Here is a 26,451-nt window from a genome sequence, read left to right on the forward strand (position 1 = left end):
GGGTGATTTTATTGTCAATGAAAAAAAAACATAAAGAATAAAAATTATTTAAAATAAAAAAAATTACATTTATGTGTAAAACTCTTTTAGAATTTTGGAATTTGTGAGGAATACAAGTGTGCATCAATTATTTTGGCGATAGATCTTCATCACAAAAAAACGTTGATACAGAAAAAAAATATGATTTGAACATTAGTTCTGATGCATGGTTGGATTCACAATAAGTTTAGTGTCCTGAAATCGTGGTAAAAATATGATGCTCGTTCTTAAAAAGATGTAAATTAGATTAGTGATTTGTGTTTGAAGACGAAACGTCTAACAAAAAATTTGAAGATGTAGTTTTTAAAATAGATTAAAATTGTATTAACAAATTGCGAGCTCAGTTGAGGCCTGTGTGTTGGCTATTCTTATATTGAGCAGAGTGTTCAATGTGCTTTAAAAAATTAGTTTCAAATTGAAGCTTTGATTATTCGAGAGTGAAAACAATATTTTTCCTTTTTTTAAGTAAAACGAAACATTTTGTTTAAGTTTCTGCAAGAAAATTTAGACACCTATGTACATTTTCAATACTTTTCGAAATAATATCAAAGAAAAATGCCGTATTTTTTCGTTTCATGCTTTGTTTCACATAGTGCTTCGAAACATCCTTCAACTGCGTCTAAATTTTCAAAATATTCGAATTTCAATACGCAAAAATTGGCCAATTTCGGTATAGACCTACCAAATTTTATAAAAATTTGCGATGAAATTAAAAGAATCTTTGTAGTAAACGAACCCACTCTAAGCATGAGGACTAGATTGGCGCTAGATAAAAGCCAGTCGTGACAAAAAAGGCAAATTGAAGTGAAACGAATTAAAAAGCATGGAAAGCAATATCTAGCGAACAGAAATAAAACAAAACAAGCTGATCAAACGAAATAAAGCAACTCCAAAATCCAGGTAAAATCGAGCTGCAATTGAAATATGGTTGTAAAAAAACGTGAAAAGCAGGACATAAATTGTCAGTAGAATTAATTTAAGTGAGAAATTAGAAGTAAAATAAGGGAATATTTAAATGTAAAAATTTTAAAAGAGACACAGAGAAAGTACAAATAAAGCTAGAAGACGCAGAAATGAAGAAATTGATAAGATCAAAGCCAAACCAAGATGCCTTATTTCCTGTAAAATAGGCGTTATTACTTTGAAAGTTGCCTAATTAGAGAACTAATTATTTAGTTTACGTAGAATTCTGACCTAACAAAGTTTTCAAGGTTTTTGTTATACTTAATTAGAGAGAGAGAGAGAGAGAGAGAGAGAGATACAGAGAAAGATAGAAGTTTACATCTATGCTAAAAGTTAATCAGCCTTACGAGCTGTTTACAGAAGCAGCATAAATTTACAGCTTATCCAATAATTCAAAGATGCCCTACAAGAATGAACAGACTTAACAAATTGCTTGATTTTTCCTAAAAAAGGGTTATAGATGGGCACTTCTTAGGGGCAAAATTTCGAAGACCTCTTTCCCCTGGGGGGAACTTCATATTGTCGATTGACATGTGGACTAGAAAGGTCGGTTGAGGAGCGAAAAGGGCTTCATCGCAGAGCTCGGACTACACGCTTCACTGCTGCTAGGTATAAATGGTAATAAGCATATAATTACATTTGGGTTATTTTTTTCAGATTTTTAATTCTAGATTCTATATGAAACATGTTGTGCTAGAATGGCATTTTTATGCATTCGTAACAGATTTACCACAATACTCAACACCTCACCAATAAACATAAAATCTATTGATTAAAATGGTACTCACCGACTTCTAAATCCCTTAATGGTAGTCTTATTACCCGTGGTACTCCTCAATTGTTGAACAGTTTTGTTCTGGGCACTCGCACTAGCGGCTAGCTGCGCGGCACTAGTACGAGGCAAGCGGGAAGACACTCCGATAACACTCGCGACACTCGCGAGTGCCAGTAAGGGGACTATCCACCCCCGGATCCACCTCATGGTGGAGTGATAATTCGAAATCTCCTATTTTTTTCCTTGGGATTGTTTTAATATTATCTCTCAAAAAATGTGTTGTTTTAATTAATTTGATGAGCCTATTTAATTGGTAAAAATAAGTGCTGCGTTTGTTAAAGTTAACTTATCTTAAAAAAAAGTTTTATATAAAATATAAAAAGTACAAATATTTTTTTCACAAAAAAGTTGCATGCAAGATATCAAAGCGAGCAGACAGCAGTACGCCGAAAAGGGTACGCAACTGATTTAAAATACGGTACGGCACCTGTCACTTTTATTCTTCGTATTCCGATAGGAATGAGCGTTAATGTGGTACTAAATGGTTCCCGCCATCGTACCGAGCTTACCAGACAGTGGTTCGCAAACTTAATTTTACAGGACCGGCCGCCTCACCAAAGATTTCTTCACATCTCCATCTGAAAATAATAATAATAATAAACTCTGTATTGTTGCAGCAGTTTTTCTGTAAAAAACCTAACGAAGTAGATTTTTTGATTAGTGCGAATTTGGCATTCTAGAATGGTATCACCGAAAAATGGTGTTTTATGCAATTTTTCTCTTGGTGTCTACAGATCGGTACGGGTTTTTTGAATTAATTTTGAAACGAAGCAGTACGGTACTGGCGCAATTCAAAGACTTTCACTTACAGTATATCGGTATAGACGCGGCTTCATTTCAACAGGTGCCCCAGTAGTAGGTACCCGAATGCGTAGTATCAGCTGAGATGGATACGTTGTCAAATTTCCTCATTCATAATTTCACCAAAAAGTAAGGCAACCGTGAAAACATAGTTTTGTTCGGAAACGAAACTAAAAAAAATTATAAAGATTTCCTTTGCTAAAAAAAAACTATAAATTCTATATAAATCTAAAAAGTAGCGGCATATCTATTTCGACAGTTGCCACACGACATTGCTCAGCGACATTTGACAATCTCTATTTATCTGTTTCTCAATGTTCTTCGATCCAGTCTTTGTTATAATAAAATTTGGCAACGTTGTCTCAGAAAGCAGTGGTCGCTCGCCAAGGGTCAACGCGCCTCGATGGTACCCGCGCCGACGACCATTCAAGAAGATGATCGCGTGCTCATCCTAGGTCATAGAATGACGTCATGAGAGCGATTACTTACTGTGTTGCTGTAGGAGTGATGCATGTTCTCTGTTCAAGTTCAGGACAGTACCAGAAGTGGCCGCGTTTATGGATTATTGTAGTTGGTACCCCCGCAATGTAGTAGGACGATTATTAGGTCATTAGTGGCAAAAAATTGAACGTGAGCGGTTGATGTAATGAACTTGGTACCTACAGAATTTGCGTAATTTTCTGAAAATAGGTGAATCTTTAACTGAGCTGTCAGAAAGAGGTAGCTTTTGTCCGTGGGTAATTTGAGCAATAATAAGAATTCTGACAAGCAACACAAGTGTCTGTGATGGCACTTGAGTAACGGCAAACATTTTGACAAGCGTCATACGGGTTTTGTTCTGACAGTTGACTAACTGCAAACATTCTGACACGCGTCATAAGTTTCTGTCATGGCATTGGCCGAGTACCATAGTGCATCCAACATGCATAATTTATGTAGACCTCTACGAGAAATATTTATTTTACAACGACCATGTATCTATTGCTATTTAGGAAAAGCCAGATGTATTCATTTCCTCATCACCTTTCTTCATCTTAAATAAAGTTGTTTCAAGAAGGCAAATACTCTCGAGAATAATTGATTACTCACATATAAAACTTAAAAACCATTAACATCTGAACACATGATGGCAATTCTTCAAGCAGTTAATTTAATATACAAATTAGACATTTCGAGTCATTTATTATTAACAATTCCGCTTATTTCGGATTAGTCCAAATAGACCTGCGACAGGCAATTGATCAGTATAAATTCAACCACTCGGTTTGAATGGAATGGAACCCATGAAATATGATTATTAATGTCTGCGTTTCAGGTGCTCCAAAAACATTTATTCGTCGCTTTGCAAATGAATGTTGTATTGCAAAACTTAAATTATTTTACGGTATTCATCTGTTAGATTGGGGTCTAGATTTTGACTTAAATAGCTTGCATTCGGCCAGACGAGTAATTGCAACTCTAAGGCAGGGCCGTAACTCTGATTTGAGACCCAGTTGACATTGCTTTTACATACTTTGAAAATCGCGTTTTGTCCGGGACTACTGCTCTCTTATTTTATGGTTCATTACATTCTGATCGAAGGCCAATCAATATAATCTGCATTTTTAACAATGCTGGGTAATTTTCTGCGCTCATATGCTCGTATTTCTTCAATCTAAACAATAGAGTTCGATTTTCATTGAACTGGCGGTGGCTGTAGGGAAAAAGAATCGACCTCCATTACTCACGTTATTAGATAAATTGCTCGTTACGTAATGAGACAATATTATTTTCAAACAAAAACCGGCGTGTGAGAAAACGCGATAGTGTTCCTGACCCGTTTTTATTATTTATTTGCCTATATGAGTTGGAAAACAGTTGTGTTACGAATATCTAGATAATAAGGAAGCATTGTAATGCTTATGAGCATTTTTTGTTCTGCGAGTGGTAGATGAGCAGATAAGCCATGTGCAATTGCGTGTGTATTGTCAAGTGGCACAGGTGTAATTTGCAAGGCAGTTATTGCAGGACAAAGCTATTTTGCAGGATAGGTTAATCGTAGTTCTGCCATTTACATACAAACACGGGGTGTTCGGAAAGGTCGTGTCATAATTTCTAGGGGTTATAGAGAGGGCTAAAATAAAGCTAGTACATCCTTTATATTTTAAAAAAATCTAACGGCCTCCGTTATCAAGTTACTCGCTCTCAAAGTCAGGAGTTACAAAAAGTATTTTTGCTGTAATTTTCAAACATTTATCATGACGACAATGAGAGTTTGCCGGTTTTAATAACTCACAATCGTGCTTATTTTCATATGTCACAGCTGTAGTACATATCATTTTTTATAACAAGCTGTTATTTTATTTGATTCCAAAATTGTTGGCATGTATGGTGCATGTTGATAATAAAATGTGATTTTCTAAAAAATGATATCGATTCGAGCAATAGATATACCTTTTTTTGCAAGAAAATTGTAAAAAAAATCAAGCTATTAAAAAATACTGGTTTCGTCAGTACACTAAAAAAAAATAAATGAGTCTAAATGAGAAATTTCGACTCCCTCTGTGTAAGGAAGACACATAAAACATCTGTTTATTTATGAAAATAAGCACGATTACGAGTGATTTAAACTGCCCGACTTTCATCGTCACCATGATAATTGTTTAAAAATTACAGCAAAAATACGTTTTTTAACTTCTTAGTTTGGAACCAAGTTACTTGGTAACGAAGGCCGCTAGTATATTTTTTTAATAAAGTTGTAGCTTTATGTCACCCTTTTCTATAACCCCTAGAATGTATGACATGACTTTTCCGGACACTCTGTATACACATGCGGGGACAAGCCTGAAAATTATGCTAGCTCCAATGCAAGGTGGTCAACTTCGGATAGTCTGTAGGTACTAGTAGAGGGAGAAACACTTATCAATTTATCTATCGCTTAAATATCGTTAATTGGTGAAAATCACTTCGTCCTACATATCTCCAATGGTTACTACCATATCGAGTTATTTTTTTGGAAATTCTATTAACGGTTTCTTCACATATTTTTTAAAGCGCAATCCAGAAAGGATTTGAATTGAAAAGATCATTAAACCATAAATAATTTTTTTGATTAATGGAAAAATTGATATTTCAAAACGGCACTTAAACAAGGCTTAAACAGTGCACGACATGAGACATAATGCACACCACAACAAGCTGGCTGATACGTAGTACGGCATAACATATACATAACATAACTTAACATAGAAATTTCATATGTTTTTAACTTTCTCTGTAATTATTATGCAGAGCATTATTCATTTGTGTTTTAAACTACTTTGTAAAAGATGTTTTCCTCTTTAGGTAATATCCCATGTACCTTTATAGCAGTGTATCTTTCGTTACTTCGATTCACGTTACAATTGGACATTGGATGTAAACAGTTACAGAAAATTTCTTTTTACTGATTTTTTCTATATGAACTCCGTTACTTGTTGCAGAATTCCCATTACTCCGGATAGTAGCTTTATTTTCTTCGACGTTCTAACTTTCTTCTGTAATCGAAGTTTCTTTAATATCATCTGTATTTCCATTTTGATCTCATTGTCCATTTCCCAAAAGAAATCAATTAACAAAGTCTCTTCGTGATATTTGTTCTCTTTTCTACACCATCACCCGCGCACTTATTTTACCGTGAAGGTAAACCCACACCACTCTGCCTAAATTTTTTTGCGTTCCGCCATTGATTTATTGAAATTAAAATTTCTTGTTTTGTTCGGATATTTCTAGGTTTTTTCATTTTCTTCTTATCTCTGGCTGAGTTCCAATATTTTGCAAAAATATCCATGTCAGCGTCATTTCTATTATAACCTGTCAAATAACAGAATAAAAGTGATATAAAAATAAACAATAAATAATTTTTTCATAATAAATATAAAAAAAGTTATGTAAAAATAAATTTTAAACGAATCAATTTAAATAAAAATCGTGAAAGCTTTGGGGCATTTCATGTTATTCTATATTATTGCAAATGTCTTGCAAAAACGGCCAAAAATCAGTTAAAATTTTCTGGCCGCCTGTTTAAATAAATAAATTTCATGTTCTATCTAATGACCCCCAAAACTGCAGTACGTACCCATATCTGGCACGCAATTGCCCATTATAACCAAAACAGTATAATATTGAAATTAACGATCTTATTCACCTATAATTTAAATCAAAATTATAGTAGGAATGTATTTGGAGTTACGAAATTAGAATTATCCAAATACGATGTGCCAAATAACTATTTATTAAGATAGTGAAAAGGTGCCTGAAGCTAATTGAATCTTTGGCAAAGGGGGGGAGGTTCAACATAATTCAGCACATAAAACACCATTGCGAACCCTTCCATCAAGCTCCAGTTTTCTGGAATCATGGCACTCAACGAAAATCGTGAGACATAAAATATTTCTTCCACTTAACGGTCTTAGAACCAATAATTCAGACAATCTAAGGCAAGTAGATACGGCACGGGTTGAAAGTGAACGATTCAGAATTAATGTTATAGCGGTCCAATTTTCATATTATGCCTCTTACTTAACCAACCAACTTCCAAAGCAAATGTCACTAGCCATAGGGCATTTAGTTAGAAGATATATGACTGCGAGTGAAGAAATTATATCATTCAGTCTTGATTCTATCAAGAAGCGACCATCAGGAAGTGTGCAGTAATCGCTGTTGGCCTTTGATGAGCACGAGCTTTGATAAACTGCATTAATTGCCCGTATGGCCTTACATAAGAAATCATATATCGTTTTGCAATAAATGCTCGTTTTAATTTACCTTTAAACGCACATTATGTCATTACACTCCTTAAATAATATAAGGGCAAATCTTCTGGTCATTTCCAAACGCTGCGGCCGAAAGAGATTTTGGCGACCTTAATACCTATATCAAATTTCCTGGTCGTGAGTTTGAACAATTTAAAATACTGGTTTAAAATATATTACTTGGGCTGAAAATTCGATATTACCGCACAGCCAAAAAAGTCATTTGCCAAAAGTCTTATTGACCCAAATCGGACGTTCGAGTGAGGACCGAGAAAGATAATGATTGCTAATATCATAATAATTGTCATGTAAATAAATAATTACTCCAACAGCAAACGAGGTACTAAACCAGCACCAGATCGGTTGCAAAATGCTGGTTTTGGTTTGGAACTATTTAACAAAAGCAAAAGTCGGTAATTAATTACATACGTCTAGCGATAATTGTATTGTTGGGCAATTTTCAATACTATTTGCCCCGCCCCAATTGCTCCCTTATGAAGAGAGATGTGAAGCAACTGAGCTGTATTTGTTGACCATAATAACACAAAGATAAATAAATGGCGACTAAGTTATTTTATTTCAATTGAGAGATTTGGTACTTCAATTGAAATTTTGGTACTTGACTGCGGAATAATTGGAAATCTGTTACATTTAAATACAGGAAAATATGTAGGGGAGATGTTCCTTGTGATCAGTAGGTTCCGTATGAAAGAAATCGATTTTCCTGCAATGAGTGCGCGAAAGACCCATTTATACTATGAAAGATTGATACTTGAATAACTGCAGAATTCACCAACTTCAGGGTGCATGAGAATGAAAATTGTTGGAAACATCTTGGTTTCGACGGATAAATTTTTTTTCGATGGAACATATGAAACACTGTATGCAAAATTCGATATCCATGCTGGCACAGAATCTAACAAAATACTTAAAAAGCGCGATATTCTTACATGTACGAAAAAGGTGCAACACTTGGAAAACCAATAAATTTACATAGGAGCACCCGAACAGGAGCGTGCTAAAGTGAACAAAAATTGTCGCTTTCGCCGTTCCCAGCGGGTGTTCAGGGCAATAGGTAGGTGAGTTAGGTATTCGGGCGTTTAACCCAGTAACTTCCCAAATGATAAATATATGGTCGATGCTGGAAATTTTCTTAATTACCAGCTGCTTCAATAAACCATGGGTGGTACCGATATGAGATTCCGAAAGTACTCTTAAGGCGCATTTTAGGTAAATGCATAACTTGTTCTCCTAAAGTCTCAGGATAACTGAATATTCCACCATTTAGGTAGTAAATAAATACATGTTGCAAAATATTTCTTTTTTATGTGGAACAAGTGGTGCCTTCGCATTGGCGGTATCACTCAAATTATTGAATTATGAAAATGCGCTCTTAGCAGGCGCATTTTAGATAGTGTATGGGTAGGTTTCTATTATAATGTCCCAAAAAACTGTTAGGTATTTAGGAGACCGGAAGGCGATAACATTCCTTATGATTTCGATAAAAAAAAGGATTCCCGCCAAGCAGTAACTATCTACTATCTATCGACGGACTGCATTGCTATTACGTACATAACATTCAATACAATATGTAATTTGAAGTTAAAATTGCCGGTTTCCAATAATCGATTCATGTTGCAATATTCTCAACATTCTTTTTTTCGCAAAGAAAAATTTTCTCATAGGGATTAACCACCTTTGCAATCTCTCGTCATGAAAGGCTTAAAAGATTTTCTGATAGGTACCACTTTCTAATAAATCACACTTTTCAGTCATGTTACTCACGATTGCAATTTATGGCGTCGATTGTAATCATTGATACGCAATAATCGACTTAAATATTTTTAAAATTATTATTGTCGTTTGCAGAAATGGAAACTATCGAGATGACACGACAGAATGCGAACCGTTTATATCTTTTATAATACCGGGTCTTTTTCTGTTCTGCATAATAAACAATGCCACAACAATACCGGGGAATTGTGCAATTTTTCGAATCGAGATCCCTATTTAACGTTGTTACTTTTTCGGTCAATTGGTTCCTTTCTAAAATTTAATTAAACAAAAATTTGATTGCAGGCCTCCACGTAGAACAAGCGGAAGAACGGAGAGATCACCGAAGAAGAGGAAAATTACAATATTCCGAAAATTGGTTTCTATCAGAGGATTATGTAGAAAGTTGCTGAACGGCATAAATATGACTTCCAAAGACGTTCAATTAATAATTTTATCCTTCGACATTCAATGTGCAACGACCAATGGTCGATAGAATAGTAATTAGGACTATGTCCAGTCGGTCAAATCCGGCGCGGCGGCGCATAATCATTTATGGGAAATGTTGCAACTCGGTTTTAGATTGTAGCCTTTACCGAAAGAATGTTACTACAACGGTCTTTCAAGGTCGTCGTTTCTATAAAGTCATTGACACCTATACTCATTAGGTGTTACCCATAATTTTTACCATATTTTATTTTTTCATATTATGCATATAAGCGTTGTGCACAGCACCTTAGTGACGCAATAGGCACGTGTGGTATTGGCCGAAAAACCCAATATGGCGAGGTACACATTATTGATATAATCGTTGTGCGCAGCACCCTAGTGGTGCAATAAGCCAGCACTGTATTGGCCGAAAAACTCAATATGGTGGCATATTAACTAATCAAATTTGCTGGTTGTGAATTGTCGTACGCGACACAATTCAACCCGAGATCTTTTGGAGATTACGAAGTGTGACCGAAATGGTGGTCTTATCTGGACTTAACACTCGAGGAAGGTATTTGCAATTAAACTGTCGGTACACCTATCTACTGGCGGTGATTTTTCAAAGAAATCGCGGCTGATCAAACGTAAGCCCATTTCTGTTCATGATCGATTTATCGATTGTCGGTCGCCATTGATTAATTCGAAACTGCGATACATATCGGCCTAGACAAGATCCTTTTCGTGTTATTAATACTTTTTTCGATGATTGTGCATTAATTGCTATTGAAAAAACTAACGTTTCATATTGTAATTGAGATTGTGATATCGATACAATGTGATTTCTGAAGAGCAACACTCGTCTGGAGTTTCAGAAACGTTATGTGCGTTAACAGCCAACAACAGCGAATTCAAAAACAAGAAGAGTTGTTTCGAGATCGAAGAATGAATGAAAACAATGTGCCTCTTTCGATATCATAAACCTGCACAAACAAACGCAATGAACCGTATAATCTAATAATGCCCCAACATTAAGAAAATTATAAATAAAACCTGAACAACAGTTAAAAAGGATAATTATTATATGTCGTTATAAGATAAAAGTATACTTAATTAAACGATTACTATAATTTGAGCAAAATGCATCGAGTGTACACATTGGAAAATCTTGATAGCCGTTCGGGTACACCAGGTTTGTCCTACCTACCGACCAGATATTAGTTCACTTGACCGGTTCGGTTCGGGTCATTTGAAAGGAAAAGGAACTTTGGCAAGAATTATTTCGTGTATTTTTCATAGACGTACCCTCGTTGGAGGTTGCAATAAAGTATGTTGCCACTGACCGACCGCTGGACACTGGCATTTTAACAAGCAATGAATATACGCAATTAAGAAAATGAGTGATTATTTTTCTGATGTATAAATATTTACTTTAACCCTCTTATAGATTCTTTAATAAGGGTTTATGAAAGTTCCTTTCTCCTCATTAAATGACTCACTGACTTAACTTAAAATTCCAGCCGTCTGCCTACAGCTTTAGAGCCCGTATGCATAAGTTTCTATTCGATTGTTCCTGCTGAAAAATCTGAAAGAGGTGTTAGAAACTGTTATATGAGTAAGCTTTATATAATCAACTAATAGTTGTAGATCTAATTTTTGCCCACAACACATGTAAACAAATTATGTTTACAAACCCGAATTAATGTGGCTATGGCTGTATGCATTGTTGATATGGAGTTCGATAATCCCGGCCTAAAACATACAAAGAGAAACCAACTGATTTGATTTTAAGCGCTCTTGTCTAGAAAATATGAATTCGGCATAAAATTGACGACATATCCGTGGGAACATATAGATCGTTCAGGACGCACTATTTTTAGAAATTTTCAAATGCATCTCTAAGAAACATGACGACACATTTTTGTCTATATTTTTCTGGAACACTATACATTTGATCTGTCCCTGAGATAATACCTGAGTATTTCAATCCGCTCTAATCAATCCTCCAAATGTATACTCTTTAAAGCGCCTAACATGTTCTCATTCTACATGAAGATGTTGCCGCACATGGTTCTGAGAATTTTAAAATTCAATTTCATTTAATCCTGAAAGTTTTATTTGTACTAAATTGAGATATTCTCTTACATTCTTTAGTATATACGCGAAAATATTTAACGTTCCCTATTTAAATTCAGCTGACATGCTGTAAAATCATCTAAAAACTTTAAACATTTCAAATTTTTTGCTTACTCACATCAACATGACGCCTTCAGAAACTGCTTTTATCAATTTTGATTGGTGCGAACAACAACAACTCTATTCTGATTGGCTAGATGTTTGGATCTTGCTGTCACTGACCACGCTTCGGTATTTGCGGCAAAAGCTCATCCGGAACTATGGCTATTTCTCAGTAGTATTTAAATAAATTTTAACTAAAATTTTGCTTTAAACCACCCAAACATGCCAACGAATATAAAACCTTTCGTCATACACTTCTTGGCCGGGGGCATTTTGGCTATGGTTGCCAAAACGGCGGTCACCCCCCCTCGAGAGGGTGAACCTACTTGCTCAAGTTTAGGAGGCTTGGAAGCAAATAATGCTGGAAGAGAAATATAACGGTAATAGACAAGTTAACAAACTGAATTTTTAGTTTAAAATATTTGTACGTTAGGCATGGTCCACTGTTTTATTCGCATTCCACGAGAACGGGGCTTTTGTAGTTACTAGAGAGGCAATGTGGACAATGTTGTCAGATATTTCCCCGCCCAGGCGTTGAATTTCGCATTTAAAAACACCTATAAGAAAGTTTTTCATTAAGGGATCGATAAACACGCTCAGTTTTGGTGATATTTTGCAGGAAATTTAGCTTCTGGAGAACAGCCGGTGCCACCAGCTTGTTTTGCATATCCGTTGGATTTTGCCAGGACACGGTAAATTTCTCCCTTAATTTTAAGCCAGCTGGACTATATTTCTTTGTAATTTTAGCCTGGTGGCTGATGTAGGGACTAATCACAAAAAAAGACAATACACCGGCATGCTAAACTGCATTGTAAACACCTTTAAAACAGACGGTTTAATTGGGTTGTACAGGGGATTTGTGGTGTCAGTGCAAGGGTTTATAATCTATAGAATCACATATTTTCGTTGCTTTGACACTGCCAAAGGCATGTTGCCAGACCCAAATAATATCCCAATAATTGCGTCTCTTATTATTGTTCAAGTACGTATTTAACAAGGTACGAAAGCTGAATCGAACAAAGTCTTTGACTTCAGACTGTGATGGTGTTCTCAGGCTTTGTGTCCTATCCCTTTGATACGGTGAGGCGTCGCATGATGATACAATTCGGGCTTAAGGCGGGTGAAATTATGTATAAAAATACTGTCGATCGTTGAGCAGAAATATTGAAAAATTAGGGTGAGATGAAAATGTTTTTAAAACGCATACTTATGGGTTTTCATTTTAGGATCAAAGGCGTTTTTCAAGGGAGTTCTGTCGAATGTCTTCCATGGATTTGGGCCAGCGTTGTTATTGGTTTTCTATGATGAGCTGAAACGGTTCCTTTAAATTAAATGAAATTTGTTTTTAGTTTTAAGCATTTTTGCAAGTTAAAGTTTTTATTAACGTTTTGTACCGAAGTTCGCTGTTAATAACTGTAATTAAGCTGCATTATAGGTTTTTTATTTTCTATTTTTAAAGATGTGATACATTCAAAGAGAGTATTTTACAGTCGACAGATATCTCTATTAATAAATACGCTATAATACACCATAATATCAGGTAAGAGTAATTCTGTGGGAAACATCAAATTACATATGTTTTACTTTTTAAAACAATTTCGGCATACTCAATGGTAAACCAGCACTTATATACAGGAAAAAGTTAACTATTGCTGCTTTTGATTACAACAAACCTAAAAAAATGCTTGAAAATTACTTTTAGGTTCAACTTAACGTGAGTCAACTTAACATTGATCTCAAAACAATAGTTTCTATATTTAGAATGAAAGAGCGTTGTAGGACTTAAAAAATTAGTGCTAAAAATCTCTTATTAAAAATGACTAGAAACTTTTGGTCTTACAATTATAACCAAGTTTAGAACTTTTTAAATAGGAAGCAGTCTTTGAGGAAAAATCATATAAGCAGTCCAAACTCTAAGTCTAAAAATAAATAGTTATCTAACAAATAGTCTTTGGTTAAAAATGCTTTAAAGAAATGAACAACGCATTATATCACACAAAAATCGAGTATTAAAATTTTAAACATTATAAATGCAAGAAACAAGAAATCTAAAACAACCTAATGGATTTTGTCGCCCATTTGCACCTTGGACACCATAAAAATACCCACTATTAATCCAAATAATCCAATAGCACTGGCAAAAATCTCAATGATCAATATCTTAACAAAAAGGGAAGCATTGGCTGCATCAGCTAGGGCAGCTCCACTACCCACTATACCTACGCAAATTCCACAAAGCAGGTTCACAGTTCCTAAAAGTCAGATGACAAATGTATTTACTGCATGAAAAAACTTAACAAATAGTTTAAAGAAATTTGCACTGTTGAAAAACTCATACAGGTAATTTTATGTTTAATATTATTTTTCAGTGAAAGTGACTAAGAATAAATGAATTGGAGGATCAAATCTCTTAATTTAACACTTGTGTAATTTAGGCTTACCAACAGACAGGCCAGCCCCAAAAAGCAAGTATCCAGCCAACCAGTTTTTGGCTTTCAAACCATCATCCTTAATTACAATATCCCAGGTGAAATTATCCAAATATCCAGAAAGGACAATTGCAGTAATTAGTCCATAAATTGCTACAGCTTCACAGAAGATGACAGAAATCAAATTTTTGGTTTTGATTCTTGGAGCTTTGACTCCTAAAAATGCCTTCTGCTCATCAGGATGAAAACAAAATTATTACTTAATATTTTGTAATTTTTGAATAGGGACTGTCATCCTTGGGACATACTAGTTAAGCTAATGCCAGCAAAAGATTTTGAGGTATTCTTTTTTAAAAAAACGTATGAAAAGATGTGAAACAAGAAAAATTATATAACAGCAAACACTTAAACAACCAACAACATGCGCCCATCTCTCTTAGGCACTATGAAGTAGTTTTCTTAGAAAATTACTTACCACTGAAAGCTATTTCAACTAGTAAACACCTTAACTTACCTCCCCCAACAATACTAACACCAACGGTATGAATACCCACAGCAGCACCTACAACACTCAATGAGACTGACAAGCCAATTCCCAAGGCGGCCCACATATGAGGGGATGTATTTTCCAAAAACCACCCGAAACTCACCCGTTCCCCTTTATTTGTTAGAACATGATAGAGCCCCAGAATGGTAACTGTTCCAGATAGCAGGGTCACGAAAGTAACCGCTAGGACGGTCCGTAAACTAACGGTCATGTCTATTGAGGTTTTAAGTCTCAAAGTTTACTTCCAATTCACAAAAAAAATCCGTTAATTGAAGATGAATTATAAAGAATTAAATATGAATTGATTTGTTTTAGTTTCGTTAAAGGGGTAAACTAAACGTCAAAGTCATTTACAAATCGAACAATGCAGTGTGGCGGTATCTGTTGGGAGAATGCTGAGCAACAATTAATGGCGGAAAAGAATCCTAATATTTGAAAATTAAATTGTAACATACTTACTAGAAAAAAACTCTCTTTCCGGTAATATCTTGAACAGTTACACTTAAAAATAATAGTCACCTCTCTAAGATACCCAATTGAGTTAGTAAACTATTTAAATTTAATAAATCACCTTTTTAAAGGCCTGCTATGAGTAGGTTTTGTGGTGTTCATTAAAAAAAAACATCAAGTAGGCATTGGAATATCAGAGGCATGACGTAGATAAATTTGTTGTCAGTCAATTGTTTCATGATGATTACAATTAGCTTAAGCAACGCTCAACTTTAAAAATAAATTTTACATATTAGATCTGTTAAATTGTAGTAAAACGGGTAATTATTGCTAATTTATTTTTCTTATCTAGTAATATAAAAACTAGATTATCCCTAAAAGGGTATATATTTGGTTAAAAATAGAAAATATGACTAAAAAAATAAATTTAAAAAATAGATTAATAGACTAAATATGACGCCATATTGATGCACGCTGCGTCATCTCTCCGTTCATCCCCCACCCAATCCTTCCTTTCAATTAACATCAGACTCCTGACTTGTTTTGATTACAATTGATTTTTTGTTGTAATTTCTCATTAATTTTTAAATCATACTTAAAAGTTAGAACTCTTAATTCGGCTGTAATTAATCCTGGAAACGAGTTAATTTACCAACCTGTCCCATGTCGTCTATGACATTTGGTCAAAAACTTTTCAAACCATCTCCCCCTGAAAAAGGAAGTTTTCCTCTTGACCACGAGGGTTTATGCAATAAATCTATGGTAAACTACATGAGATGTTTAAACAGGACCAACAACAAAAATTCTGAGTGTAGACTAGAGGCCAAACGTATGTTATTGACTTGCTTGTTACATCTTTGAAATCAACCTGAGCTTTAGAATATCTGGACTGCCGCATGAAGAACAATTTAATGGCCTCTGAAGAATGGTCCAAATTAGGCTTTACCAACGAAGAACAACCAGTATCTGTGGATAATAAAAACTAAAATGGTCAATGTGTTAATTGGTTGTACTGGCAGTGTTGCCACAATAAAACTCCCTAATTTAATTAGTAGTTTAAAAGAAGAGTTTACAAAAAAGCATCAAAATATTAAGGTAGTAATTTTTTTTACAGTTAATTTATTATTCTATTGAGATTGGAACAGATTCGAGTAGCCACCACTGAACGAGCAAAACACTTTTTTAAATCAGCTGATCTTGGTGAGGACATAGATGTTTTCTCAGACTCAGATGAGTGGAATGCCTGGCAGAAAAGAGGCGATGAGGTAGTGCATGTTGAACTTAGTAAATGGGCTGATGTCCTACTTGTAGCACCTCTTGATGCCAACTCTTTGGGTAAAATTGCAAGTGTGAGTTATAAGATATTTTGAACAACCATAATACTTGATACAAACTTTGCAGGGAATATGCGATAATATCTTGTTATGTACCGCGCGTGCCTGGGACTTAAACAAGCCACTAATCTTCTGTCCTGCAATGAACACTAAAATGTATATACATCCAGTAACAGCAGCTCAAATCTCTACTTTGAAGTCATGGGGTTATATTGAGGTGCCAGTGATTGAAAAGACTCTTATATGTGGAGATACAGGGTTAGGGGCTATGGCTGAGGTTTCCACTATAGTTCAAACTGTTGTGCATAGTGTTGAGGTTTAAGGTTGTAGTTTTATTAAATAAAAGTGTTTGATAGAATCCTGCAACTTTTTTTGTTTCAATTTGTGAACAAGCAAATATATATATATATATATATATGATAATAAAGTATATAAGTATAAACAACAACAAATAAATAAATAATTAATAAATCTGTTTCAAAAAATTATATATTTTTGTTTTTTTTTCCGCGGCTCCTTTCTCGCTGTCTTTTAAGTCGCCTTAAAAGGGGGGATCATTCTTTGTAACACTTTCTGTCTTTTTTCAGAAATGGCCTGCCTTTCTGCCTCGGAGAAATACAGTTCTTCATCAATAGAATCAATTTCAATGTAGTCGATTTCTCCAGTTTTATAATGCTGCAAATGGAGACTTAAGTTGTAAGTACGGGCTATAATAATGAATGCTTTTTAATGAGGGGAAGTTTATTCCATACTTTGAAAATTAGAACCGTCAATAATTTATGAACGCAGTTTTCCCCCTTCATTGTGATTGTGTGTCAATAGTACCAATATTTTAGGGAACTTACACTGTATTTCTGCTTCCTGAATCGAACTTCCCCTTCCGACCAATGTCTCAACCATATGTAAATCTTAGTAATCACTTCAAATAACTGATCCAGTTTATCTTCGATGAAGATGTTGCCGTGTGTTACGGCATAGCACGTAGGTTTACATGGCATAGGTTCTCTTTTAATGATCCACTTCTTGTATCTATCCAAATAATCCAGCGAACAGTAGAATAAATATTTCTTGCTAATGTGCTCGTAAACTAACGAAGGTTGAAACGAAAATTTTATTTTTTTGTGGGTAAATTTGATCATCTTCAGGCCAGGTAAATTAACCACTAGAAGGTTTTGATCATTGGCTTGTTCACTGAAGAGCTTCTCTCGTTCTTGGTTAAATTTTTGTGCAAGAACCTTCTGTTTTTCTCTGATTTGTTTTAAGCTTGTGACTGAAACACAGGGGTTTAGCATCTTGCGTCAATAATTCCAGAAAAATGGGATTTACTTACCGATCCGTTTTTCCTGCGAATAGGAAGTTATGTCCGAAGAACTGCTCGTGGACAATGGCATTTCCCAAATTTATTAAAAATATCGGGTACCTAATGCACATACACTAGCCAAAAGGAAATATTTCACCTATAAAAGCTGGCAATTAATTTACTTAGTTTTTTAATCGAATTCCTGAGGTTGCCATTCATTTCTACAAGCAAATGTGGGATCAGCGCTTGAATACAAGTTGCGTCGTAAATTCGACAAAAAGTTGTTGACCTTCAACCAATTTCATTGAATTTTTTATGGTTTATTAGTTATTAAGGGAACTATTGGTTTCATTCGTCTATGGTGGAGCCAAATTCTTCTTAAAATTCTTGAATTTGGTACATAATTTGCAAGAGTTTGCAGCAACAATTTACTGATAGTACCTCTATTGCAAGAGATTTTAAAGGAGGGTGTATCCAGGGATGACCTTAATAATTCTGGCGCCCTGGGCGAAATTTTTAATCATCACCCTCTATCCCCAAAAAAAAACTGTTAGCAAGGAAAGTACGTCATCCTGGGTTGCTGTTCAACCTCTCCTATCCATAAAACAGATCCTGGAGTTATCAACAAATTGCGAATGTTTTCTTGATATTCAGTGAAAGAACTCTGTACGTACTTCCTCGCGTCCTCGAAGTTTTGAGATATTGATCGAAAATCTAAGTGAAATTCATTCATTTCACGTGCGAATGGAGAACGTTTTCATGAAAATACTCGCTGAATTTTAAATTCTGTTTTTCTCTCTTTGTCCCTTGTCTGCCTAAATACACGGTGGCCCTTCGAAGTAGGGAACACAAATCCAGATAGCTACTAGAGGGTATCAGCGATCTGGACATTGCTTACTCAAAATCTTCTAGTGCGACCGAAAGAATACACCTGTCTGCCTTATATCCTACCAATTTATTTAAATTTAAAATTTATCATCATGGCACCTTTTTTGGCCTCATTCCCGGTTCTGAAACTCAATATTCTGCCAAGGTACACTCCACAATTGCACCTCCCCGTTGCTATTACCAGTAACAACAAAGTGCGTTCTAAAAACAATAACTAAATATTCAATCAAAATCCACTTCAATCAACCTTCGTACTTGGCTCCATTTATCGCCAAACTAGTAAGGGTCCTTCTGCTAACTTTCACATTGAAATTGAGCTCTAGTAATTTTCCGGTGATGAGATGGTATACTTCCAAAACGCCATTTGCCCCACATGCCCCCAATAGTTTCTCTTCATGCAAAACATAGCATATATCGTTCAATTGGGTTTTTGTGAAGATCACCCGGGCTGGATCGTCCTAGAAGTTGTTGAAAAAGTGACCTTCCAAAAATGCATGAAATATTATACTTGATCCAGGACGTATATCCGAATTTCCCCCTCAGTACCGCAGGTCAAAAACATTTCCTTTTTGTGCGGAGAGCATTTTATTGACAAAATTTCCCCTTTATGAGGCTCATAGTACTTGTAGACCGGGTCGTAGAAGCGAAGCCCTTTATTACCTTTAATTTCTGTTGCCCCCAAAACGGAACACCTCACTATAAGTCCCCCCTCCAAAGCTACTAAAAACATGTCCGGAATATGCTTAGAAAAATCAAACCCTACAACCCCCAAATCGCCCTTGTCTAAGACAGATTGGTGTACTTCTGTCGATTGATTAATTTTTGCCAAAATCGGCGTTTTAATTTTGTAGCTAAAATTGATCAATTAATCAAGAATTGTTGTTAGATGAAGAAGATTACATAGTCTTTAGCTGCAGGAGGTTTTCAGTGACTTCTAAGCTCCAAATCTTGATCAACCCCTCAGTGCTGGAACTTGCGAGATACACAGTTCTGTCTGAGTTCACGTCATTGGACCATGAAACTTGAGTGACGTATTCGTCATGGGCTATGGTATTGGATATCAATGGATCCAGGTCGTTCTCAGTATTCCATACATACAAGTGTCCTTAAAGTGGCATTGATGATTAGATATCTTAGTGGATTGGAGATACTTCACCAGTAAAAGTGCCTGCTGCGAGTATGTTACTATGCATAGGGTGAAACTTGGTGGTAGTTACACAAGACTCAGTGGACAGCCGTTTCTTTGGAGTCTCTGACAATTTTTGATCTCTAGAAAGAAATTTGTTCAATTAATATGTAGAGCCGGCCTTGGTGAGTTTGGCACCCTGCGCGAAATTTTTAATAACTCCCTAGGCCCTAGAAAAACCGTCGCCCAGGACAATTCGCTTTTCAGGTCGTCTCTCAATCCCCCTTAAGGCCAGTGCTGCGAATTAAAAAAAATCTCACCTAGTTAAGACATAAATGCATACAACTCCAGAGTGATAACACCAGGTTTTGTGCTTGTAGTTGTAGGGCACTGCCACGGTACTTCCAGTGCAGTTCCATTGCAAGGAGGTAATTATTGGAACCTCAAAGGTACAATTTTCAACTTACATAAATTACTAATTACCAATCCTTACAGCTTTGCTTCCCTCATTCCTACTGGAAGCCACTTCCAAAGTTTGCAGAAGTTTGCAAGAAGCATCTGCAGGCTCATCCAGGAGCCGGTAGTTTTGAAACACCTTGGAGTCGCTGGCGTTGCGTAGTTGCTCCTTTACCTCTGGATATATTTTGTGCAGCCATTGCGCTAATTTTTCCATGTCCACTGCAGCAGATGGATTTTCTTGAGAATCAGTTTGGATTTCTTGCGATTTCTGCTTAGTGGCGGAGCAGGATTTTTCGGATACTGCAAACTCTGTGGTTTGCGAAGCACTGTTGGTTGACACCCTTGGAGAATTTTCCGGTTGATAGAGGTAAGTTACATAGAGAGATTAGAGCTTACTTGGTGACCTTCCATTTCGACTCAAAGCCAACACATTCGTTGTGTTTCACACTGAACATTTTCAGTTAGTTCTGTTTGCATTTGCTTTAAACAGGAAATTTGTGGCGGCTGATTGTTTGTATCGGGTTACTGTGGGGTAATCAATAACGGCCTTTCAATGGGCGCTATGTCATTGCTGATATGAAATAAAAGACTTATATTATATGGAATTTGTTATATTTAAACGATAAACAGATTTTTATTATGTAGTTGGTACACAGGAAAATGAACAGAATTATTTTTTAATTTCTACAATAAACGTCCTAATTTGGCCAGGATTCAACGTTATCTCCAATCCATTGTCTTCGGCACTAATCACAGTGTATCGCTCAACCCTGTTCTGGTAAAGGTTCTGTTCCATCCACATCTTGGACACCGTAGTGTCTTTAATCGCGTCCACTTCAAAACCGTGGTAAAAAGAGTCCTCTAAAGAGCCATTGATTCCAAAGTGCAACCTTACGTTATCTGCTAACCACTGGTTACCACCTAGGGTGGTTTCTCTGGCAGACACTATTTCGAAGGAGTTAAATATCGTCTGCAATGAAGTGAATGAATTTTGGTGTTTTAAGATGTATCGAACTTACAGCTAGATTAACTTGAGTCGGCTGTGAGAGCACGGAATCTTCACCCTTCTCAAAAACGTGCTCAACCCTCAAAAGGAAACTGAATCCTATCCAGGGTTCCAGAGTTAAGATCTGCACGTTTTCTGGCAAGGATTGTCTTAGGCCGGAAAACTAAAACAAACATTTAACTCAAATTCTACCTATACATTCGCATACCTCCAAATCATAGCTGATCACGTCATCTTTATTGGGTTTGGGGGTCACGAATGTCCAGGTGTCCAAGAGTCTCCTTTGCGCTACATCCTTGGTAATTGCAGCAATTGACTTGTCTAAATCCAGAAGTTTTTGTTAATGCACTAATGAGGCCAGGTGGCTTTAAACTTACCGTTTTCGGAGTTTTTGGTACCAATAGTGATGTAGTGTGAGCCCCTAGCCACTAGCCCTTTTCCAAAGGCTGTTTCGTTCAAGGCTTCTCCTACTCCAAAGGCATCATCGTGAAGACACAAGCGATGGACCTAAAAGCAAGTACGTTTAAGATACCTTGGTATAACGATTTCTATATTCATTAAATTAACCATAAGTTCGATTTCTCCATCATTCAAACTGGACCCTCCTTGTGCTCTGTCCACTAATACAGCCAAATCCATGTCTGCAGTCTCATCTCTAATAGAAATTTGCGATGTAACCGGATAGTAATTCCCGGTAACGGGTTCAGACAAGTTAAGTTTCCAGGTAGGTCTAAAGTTCCTAACTCTCTTCAGCAGTTCTTTCCCATTAGAGTCGGTGTAGAAGGTTGAATCACTTTTCAAGTCACTGGTGTACTTTGTTACAACTTCAATGCCGGATGTACCACTATACAAATAAATTAGTTAAGTTTGTTGATGAAGGAGTGAAATTACGTACTCATGAGGGATAGGTCCAACCACCCAGTCAAATTCCACGTAATTATCAATGGCGTTGACTCTGATGATTTGACTGATATATTCGTTGAAGACTTGATGGACTTCGGCAACAATATCTCCCCTATAGATTGTGTAATTGATCTTCTCAGCAACTTTGACTAAAGCTCCATCAGGTCTGAAGATATAAGCTCCAGAAGATCTATTTTCGAACTGGCGGTTATCTCCCACGAATCCCTTGTAGTAGTAGAAGTTTTGGCTTACGGGCACCTCCAAGTTGTTTATGACAATTTTGGTTAGAAGCCCCGTATTTGGGTCTATTAGAAACGCTGTGTCCTAATAACATTTGCGATGAGAGTTGAAGATTTATCAAGGCATTTATATCGTACTTTAACGCGGTTAGTGTGGATATCTTCGGAAACGGGTATGTGGTCAAGTTGCTCATCAGAGATCTCCGAGACAATGTAAGATTTCCATCCTAATGGCGGCAGATCAGTGGCAATGAAGAGCAACTCGTTTTGGGCTTTGCCAATTCTTCCAGGAATATTTCGGACAAACTCCGGTATGGGCAGGATTTGGGTTGTTAGGTTGTTCCCTGAAAACCACAGACTTTAATTTCGCACGTGAGAGATTGAGCCCAGAATATACCTTGAGAATCACTGACAGAGTAGGTAGATCCTAGTACTGGCAACCTCACCACTTTATCCACATTTCTGCTCAAGGGATTGTAGATAGTAACAATAAACTCTTTGTCTTTGGTCTCGGTTTCTGAACATTCACTGATGTTCAACAAGTGGCACGTGTTCAGAGTTATAAGGGTCTGATTTAAAAGTTTACTGAAATATTATTGGTCACTAAAGAATTATCGATTCAAATAAATTTTGCTTACTTGATGGCAGCAGTAGTAACCAGCTCACACTCCTCGAAACCCAGCTCTAAGTGCCTCTCATAATCGTCAGCTACGTGCTGCTTCTCTGTACCAGTAATGGCGTCATGGTGTTGCATCACTCCCATAGCTTCTCTGAGGATGTTTAAGTCTGCACGGTCCTCAGGACCCAGGTCTGCTAATGCGTATAACTGCTTGCAAACCTTTAAATACCCATGATAACACCTTTCGCTTAAATGTGAAAGTGTATAGAGTACTCCACAATTAAAACTGTGATATTTAGGTTTCAAATTTAAAAACAAACATGTCGTGATCTAGTAATTCGACTTTGGTGGTTTTTGAGGATTTCAGTGGAGCAGAATTGTTATGAATGGCAGAGTTTAGCTCCCTTGCGACATATACTTTGAATTTTTTCAAGTCACATCGCCAGTCTCAAAATTCGATTTTCTAAATTTAGAAAAATGACCAAAAGTAGCAAACTAAGAATTTCCAAAATGCGCGGAAACTGACGATTATACGCAGGGGCCATCTTAGAAAACCACGCAGTCTGGACTCAATTTTTTATCACCGCTCCCTTGTTTTCAAGAATTTCTGCTGACGAGGATATGCTCTGCCCTTTCCTATTACTACCGCTCCAGTACCAATCCCTATAAAGCTGGTACTGGGGATATCACCAAATGATGAGTACTTTCTTGACACTTGGCGAAGGAGATTTTTTACGAACTAAAAATTAAATTTGTTTTTTTTTTAATTGGTTTCAATTTCAGTTGTGGAGAACTGCAATTCAATATCCAGACCTGGAGGAAATTATTGCCAACTCTCTCATAGCGTTTAACAGTAGGCCGGGAGGTGAAATATCCGGTCCAAAACGCATGAGGATCTGAGGCATAGGGGAAGAAATCGTCCTGTTTCAATGGCCATTTATTCTTGTTTTTGGCTTCGGCCTCATCATGAACCGCTTTGACATAGCACGATGGCGTGGAGTATACCAAGTTGTACTTGGAACCATTTTCCTGGCGTTGGTTCACATAGCTGAAAAACCAACATTTTCAAGACCTGCAGCAGTCACAGCAATGCTCACTTACTAAATTAACTTGTCCAAGTTTTTGAACCACACTTCAGCGTCTTGATAGTGGAAGTCCTCCCCCATGGTAATGAGGATATTATCAGTGACATAAACTTGAGTAGCATTATCTAAATACTCAATGAACTCATCCACTTTTCTGTCAACGTTGTACTCGAAGCTTTTTTTGTCATCAATGAAGGGCTCGTCAGTGCATAAGAGGTCGAAGCAGAAACCTGGAGGAGGCCCGTATGTGTTGTACAAAATCCCAGTGAAGATGTCACTTGATTCTCCCAAGCTGGAGCTTGCTCTCCAAACCATTTCCGGGGTGCGCGTTTGCCACCTTATTTGCTTTTCCTGGTAGTCCACTCTCCCTAGCAAAAGGGCATCAAAGCCCAATTGGGCGAAGATGTTGGCCATTTCTTTGCTGTGCCCGAAAGGGTCGATTTGCCACCCGATCTTCGGACGACCGCATTCTCCAAAAGTATCATTTAGTTTCCTAAATTGGATCATGGAAAATTGATTTTTCCTGGATATTTCCCTACCGTAATCCCCAAGTCATTTGGTCGATAATTGATTGATAATGAGTAGCCGCCTCATCATTCATGCACCACCCGCCACTAATGAACTCAAGCTGGCCACTCCGGACGAATCTGCGCACTCTGGCTTTGACGATGTCGTGTTGCTGCATCCACCATTTCCAGAAGAAGGCAGTTTCCACGTATATGAACCTGTAATTGGAGGAAATGCTATTAAAGACACGAGTTTACTAAATAGGTTACCTTCTGTCAGAGTCCTTTAAGAGTGAGTCAACTACTGTGTCCAAAATGTACTGGACGCCAGCATTTTGGATTGAAGTGTTACCTGGAAGAAATTGTTTTTTTAATTCTTTTTAGAACTGCAGAGAAAACATCTATATTTTCGTAATATAGTCAGGAGGAGGATATAAAAATGAAAACTAATTTACCCCGCCACGTCTTGCACGAAATTAGAATTGGCGTAATTGAAATATTAGAAATCTTGATAATTGCACACTTTTAGATGGTGGAGGGTATAATGAGAAATTTGAGAACAGAGCTTACTTTAAGAAATCAAGACACTAGATCTTAAAGACATTTACTTCGCTGGAACTTGCTTTATGGATGCTTTCTTGAAAAGAGCTCATAAAAATGACAAGAAACTTGCAATTTCCTTGGGAATCTCTGGGGGGAAGGAAAAGCGTCATGGAACTTGGACAAATTCCCTTATCATTTTGACTTAAGTGCGGAATAAGTATAAATTTTTTAGGATATCTAACCCCCAGGAATTTTTTTGCCATTTGAAAGGGGGAAATTGGCCGGACCTGATCGAAGAAAACCTGTTGCAAATTCTTTGATACCGAGACACCTATTGAAAGGCGATGTAATAAAGAAGTTTATACAAAGAACGCGAATTCAGCCACAAAAAGTAGTTTTAGACCTCATTTGATTTTAAACCAAAGCACTTATCGACTTCTCGACGTTTATCACTCCATAAATCGGTCTTACGTAAATCTTTATTTAAAATCGAATTAAAACCCTTCAAGGCTTATCCATCCGAGCGAAACAATTAGAACTTATCAATTATTCCTAATTCACCATAAACCAACAACTGCGAATCGAAAGACCTGTGCCCTCATTTAATATTTCACGCAGGTAAGTGATAAATCATATACAACCACAACCCCCTGCACTCTCATAAATCTTCAAAAACTTACTTCCATAGTAGTACTGGTCTACCGTCTTTAACCACCCGACATCATCGTGAGTATGGGGCACAATATGAATATTTATGAACCCTTCTTTGAGAGGGTGGCAGGACTAAAACCAAAGTTTTCCAATACGAAATTAGAAATTAAATTCAAAATTTAATTGCTTAGGCAGTACCTCATAACCGCAGGTGGTATTTGAAGGTGGAGTTTCAGTGGAGTGTGGTGAAAAAGGGGGATCTATTGAACTTGCTAGCTCCACCAAACTAAGTGTGAACATGAAACCCCACAAAACGTTCATTTTCACTAGGATTAACTTAACCGGTTGCAGAATATAAGCCACTAAATAATGAATAAACAATGACCAGAGGACTGATTAACGCTACGTGCTTATGGCGGGACGGATGAGAGTAAATTGCGCTCAGTAATACTTCTGCGGTCATTATACTTAGTTATCTTGTGACCTTTGACATTGTTTGTATTAGTTAGATTGTTA

General features: G+C 36.6%; 7 protein-coding genes and 1 pseudogene across 7 annotated transcripts in view; 3 read left to right on the plus strand and 5 right to left on the minus strand.

Annotated features, from left to right (window-relative positions):
* LOC136344483 (angiopoietin-2) overlaps positions 1–3,430 on the minus strand; it is a 26,189-nt gene extending 22,759 nt beyond the window's left edge. The window contains exons 1-2 of the mRNA XM_066291992.1: positions 3,128–3,430; positions 1,791–2,415 (exon numbers count right to left, since the gene is read on the minus strand). Coding sequence (XP_066148089.1) covers positions 1,791–1,984 — 194 coding nt within the window. The 5' untranslated portion in view covers positions 1,985–2,415; positions 3,128–3,430. The remainder of the gene's footprint in view (positions 1–1,790; positions 2,416–3,127) is intronic.
* Positions 3,431–11,681: 8,251 nt separating this feature from the next.
* Positions 11,682–13,384, plus strand: LOC136344490 (ADP/ATP translocase 1-like; annotated as a pseudogene).
* On the minus strand, positions 13,333–15,397 carry VhaPPA1-1 (Vacuolar H[+] ATPase PPA1 subunit 1). Its single transcript, XM_066292007.1, has 3 exons — positions 14,794–15,397; positions 14,292–14,495; positions 13,333–14,102 (listed from the first exon to the last, which is right to left on the minus strand). Exons 1-3 carry the CDS (start codon positions 15,035–15,037, stop codon positions 13,909–13,911), a joined length of 642 nt encoding a protein of 213 aa, XP_066148104.1. The 5' UTR covers positions 15,038–15,397; the 3' UTR covers positions 13,333–13,908.
* Positions 15,398–15,780: 383 nt separating this feature from the next.
* LOC136344494 (cytochrome c oxidase assembly protein COX19) lies at positions 15,781–16,324 on the plus strand. Its single transcript, XM_066292010.1, has 2 exons — positions 15,781–16,105; positions 16,156–16,324. Exons 1-2 carry the CDS (start codon positions 15,940–15,942, stop codon positions 16,260–16,262), a joined length of 273 nt encoding a protein of 90 aa, XP_066148107.1. The 5' UTR covers positions 15,781–15,939; the 3' UTR covers positions 16,263–16,324.
* Ppcdc (phosphopantothenoylcysteine decarboxylase) lies at positions 16,236–16,968 on the plus strand. Its single transcript, XM_066292009.1, has 3 exons — positions 16,236–16,371; positions 16,422–16,625; positions 16,678–16,968. The coding sequence occupies exons 1-3, from the start codon at positions 16,264–16,266 to the stop codon at positions 16,930–16,932; spliced, it is 567 nt and encodes a 188-aa protein (XP_066148106.1). The 5' UTR covers positions 16,236–16,263; the 3' UTR covers positions 16,933–16,968.
* Positions 16,969–17,025: 57 nt separating this feature from the next.
* LOC136344492 (uncharacterized) lies at positions 17,026–18,188 on the minus strand. The gene is made up of 3 exons (XM_066292008.1): positions 17,941–18,188; positions 17,456–17,880; positions 17,026–17,285 (listed from the first exon to the last, which is right to left on the minus strand). Exons 1-3 carry the CDS (start codon positions 17,999–18,001, stop codon positions 17,142–17,144), a joined length of 630 nt encoding a protein of 209 aa, XP_066148105.1. The 5' UTR covers positions 18,002–18,188; the 3' UTR covers positions 17,026–17,141.
* A 658-nt stretch (positions 18,189–18,846) lies between these two features.
* On the minus strand, positions 18,847–20,907 carry LOC136344393 (cytoplasmic dynein 2 intermediate chain 2-like). Its single transcript, XM_066291812.1, has 8 exons — positions 20,780–20,907; positions 20,418–20,724; positions 20,245–20,366; positions 19,955–20,067; positions 19,699–19,903; positions 19,307–19,649; positions 19,054–19,256; positions 18,847–18,999 (listed from the first exon to the last, which is right to left on the minus strand). Exons 1-8 carry the CDS (start codon positions 20,836–20,838, stop codon positions 18,909–18,911), a joined length of 1,443 nt encoding a protein of 480 aa, XP_066147909.1. The 5' UTR covers positions 20,839–20,907; the 3' UTR covers positions 18,847–18,908.
* Positions 20,908–20,973: 66 nt separating this feature from the next.
* On the minus strand, positions 20,974–26,374 carry LOC136344392 (lysosomal alpha-mannosidase-like). The gene is made up of 15 exons (XM_066291811.1): positions 26,134–26,374; positions 25,965–26,067; positions 25,012–25,093; positions 24,775–24,960; positions 24,252–24,728; positions 23,964–24,198; positions 23,170–23,369; positions 22,929–23,116; positions 22,670–22,875; positions 22,285–22,616; positions 21,957–22,233; positions 21,767–21,896; positions 21,598–21,710; positions 21,403–21,552; positions 20,974–21,353 (listed from the first exon to the last, which is right to left on the minus strand). The coding sequence occupies exons 1-15, from the start codon at positions 26,254–26,256 to the stop codon at positions 21,054–21,056; spliced, it is 3,102 nt and encodes a 1,033-aa protein (XP_066147908.1). The 5' UTR covers positions 26,257–26,374; the 3' UTR covers positions 20,974–21,053.
* Positions 26,375–26,451: the final 77 nt, after the last annotated feature.

Source organism: Euwallacea fornicatus, chromosome 17 (assembly GCF_040115645.1).
Source record: "Euwallacea fornicatus isolate EFF26 chromosome 17, ASM4011564v1, whole genome shotgun sequence".
NCBI lineage: Eukaryota > Metazoa > Arthropoda > Insecta > Coleoptera > Curculionidae > Euwallacea > Euwallacea fornicatus.

Coding starts and splice junctions, on each gene's coding strand:
- VhaPPA1-1 (XM_066292007.1), bottom strand. CDS start 15,037: ATGACCGTTAGTTTACGGACCGTCCTAGCGGTTACTTTCGTGACCCTG. Junction 14,496..14,793: donor TGTTAGTATTGTTGGGGGAG/GTAAGTTAAGGT, acceptor AGGCATTTTTAG/GAGTCAAAGCTCCAAGAATC. Junction 14,103..14,291: donor TGGGGCTGGCCTGTCTGTTG/GTAAGCCTAAAT, acceptor TCTGACTTTTAG/GAACTGTGAACCTGCTTTGT.
- LOC136344494 (XM_066292010.1), top strand. CDS start 15,940: ATGTCGTCTATGACATTTGGTCAAAAACTTTTCAAACCATCTCCCCCT. Junction 16,106..16,155: donor GTGTAGACTAGAGGCCAAAC/GTATGTTATTGA, acceptor CCTGAGCTTTAG/AATATCTGGACTGCCGCATG.
- Ppcdc (XM_066292009.1), top strand. CDS start 16,264: ATGGTCAATGTGTTAATTGGTTGTACTGGCAGTGTTGCCACAATAAAA. Junction 16,372..16,421: donor AAAAGCATCAAAATATTAAG/GTAGTAATTTTT, acceptor AGATTGGAACAG/ATTCGAGTAGCCACCACTGA. Junction 16,626..16,677: donor CTTTGGGTAAAATTGCAAGT/GTGAGTTATAAG, acceptor CAAACTTTGCAG/GGAATATGCGATAATATCTT.
- LOC136344492 (XM_066292008.1), bottom strand. CDS start 18,001: ATGCCATTGTCCACGAGCAGTTCTTCGGACATAACTTCCTATTCGCAG. Junction 17,881..17,940: donor TTCGCAGGAAAAACGGATCG/GTAAGTAAATCC, acceptor CCTGTGTTTCAG/TCACAAGCTTAAAACAAATC. Junction 17,286..17,455: donor TCAGGAAGCAGAAATACAGT/GTAAGTTCCCTA, acceptor CTCCATTTGCAG/CATTATAAAACTGGAGAAAT.
- LOC136344393 (XM_066291812.1), bottom strand. CDS start 20,838: ATGTTCAGTGTGAAACACAACGAATGTGTTGGCTTTGAGTCGAAATGG. Junction 20,725..20,779: donor TCGAAATGGAAGGTCACCAA/GTAAGCTCTAAT, acceptor AAATTCTCCAAG/GGTGTCAACCAACAGTGCTT. Junction 20,367..20,417: donor GGAATGAGGGAAGCAAAGCT/GTAAGGATTGGT, acceptor TGTACCTTTGAG/GTTCCAATAATTACCTCCTT.
- LOC136344392 (XM_066291811.1), bottom strand. CDS start 26,256: ATGAACGTTTTGTGGGGTTTCATGTTCACACTTAGTTTGGTGGAGCTA. Junction 26,068..26,133: donor ATACCACCTGCGGTTATGAG/GTACTGCCTAAG, acceptor CTTTGGTTTTAG/TCCTGCCACCCTCTCAAAGA. Junction 21,711..21,766: donor TACCAAAAACTCCGAAAACG/GTAAGTTTAAAG, acceptor TTCTGGATTTAG/ACAAGTCAATTGCTGCAATT.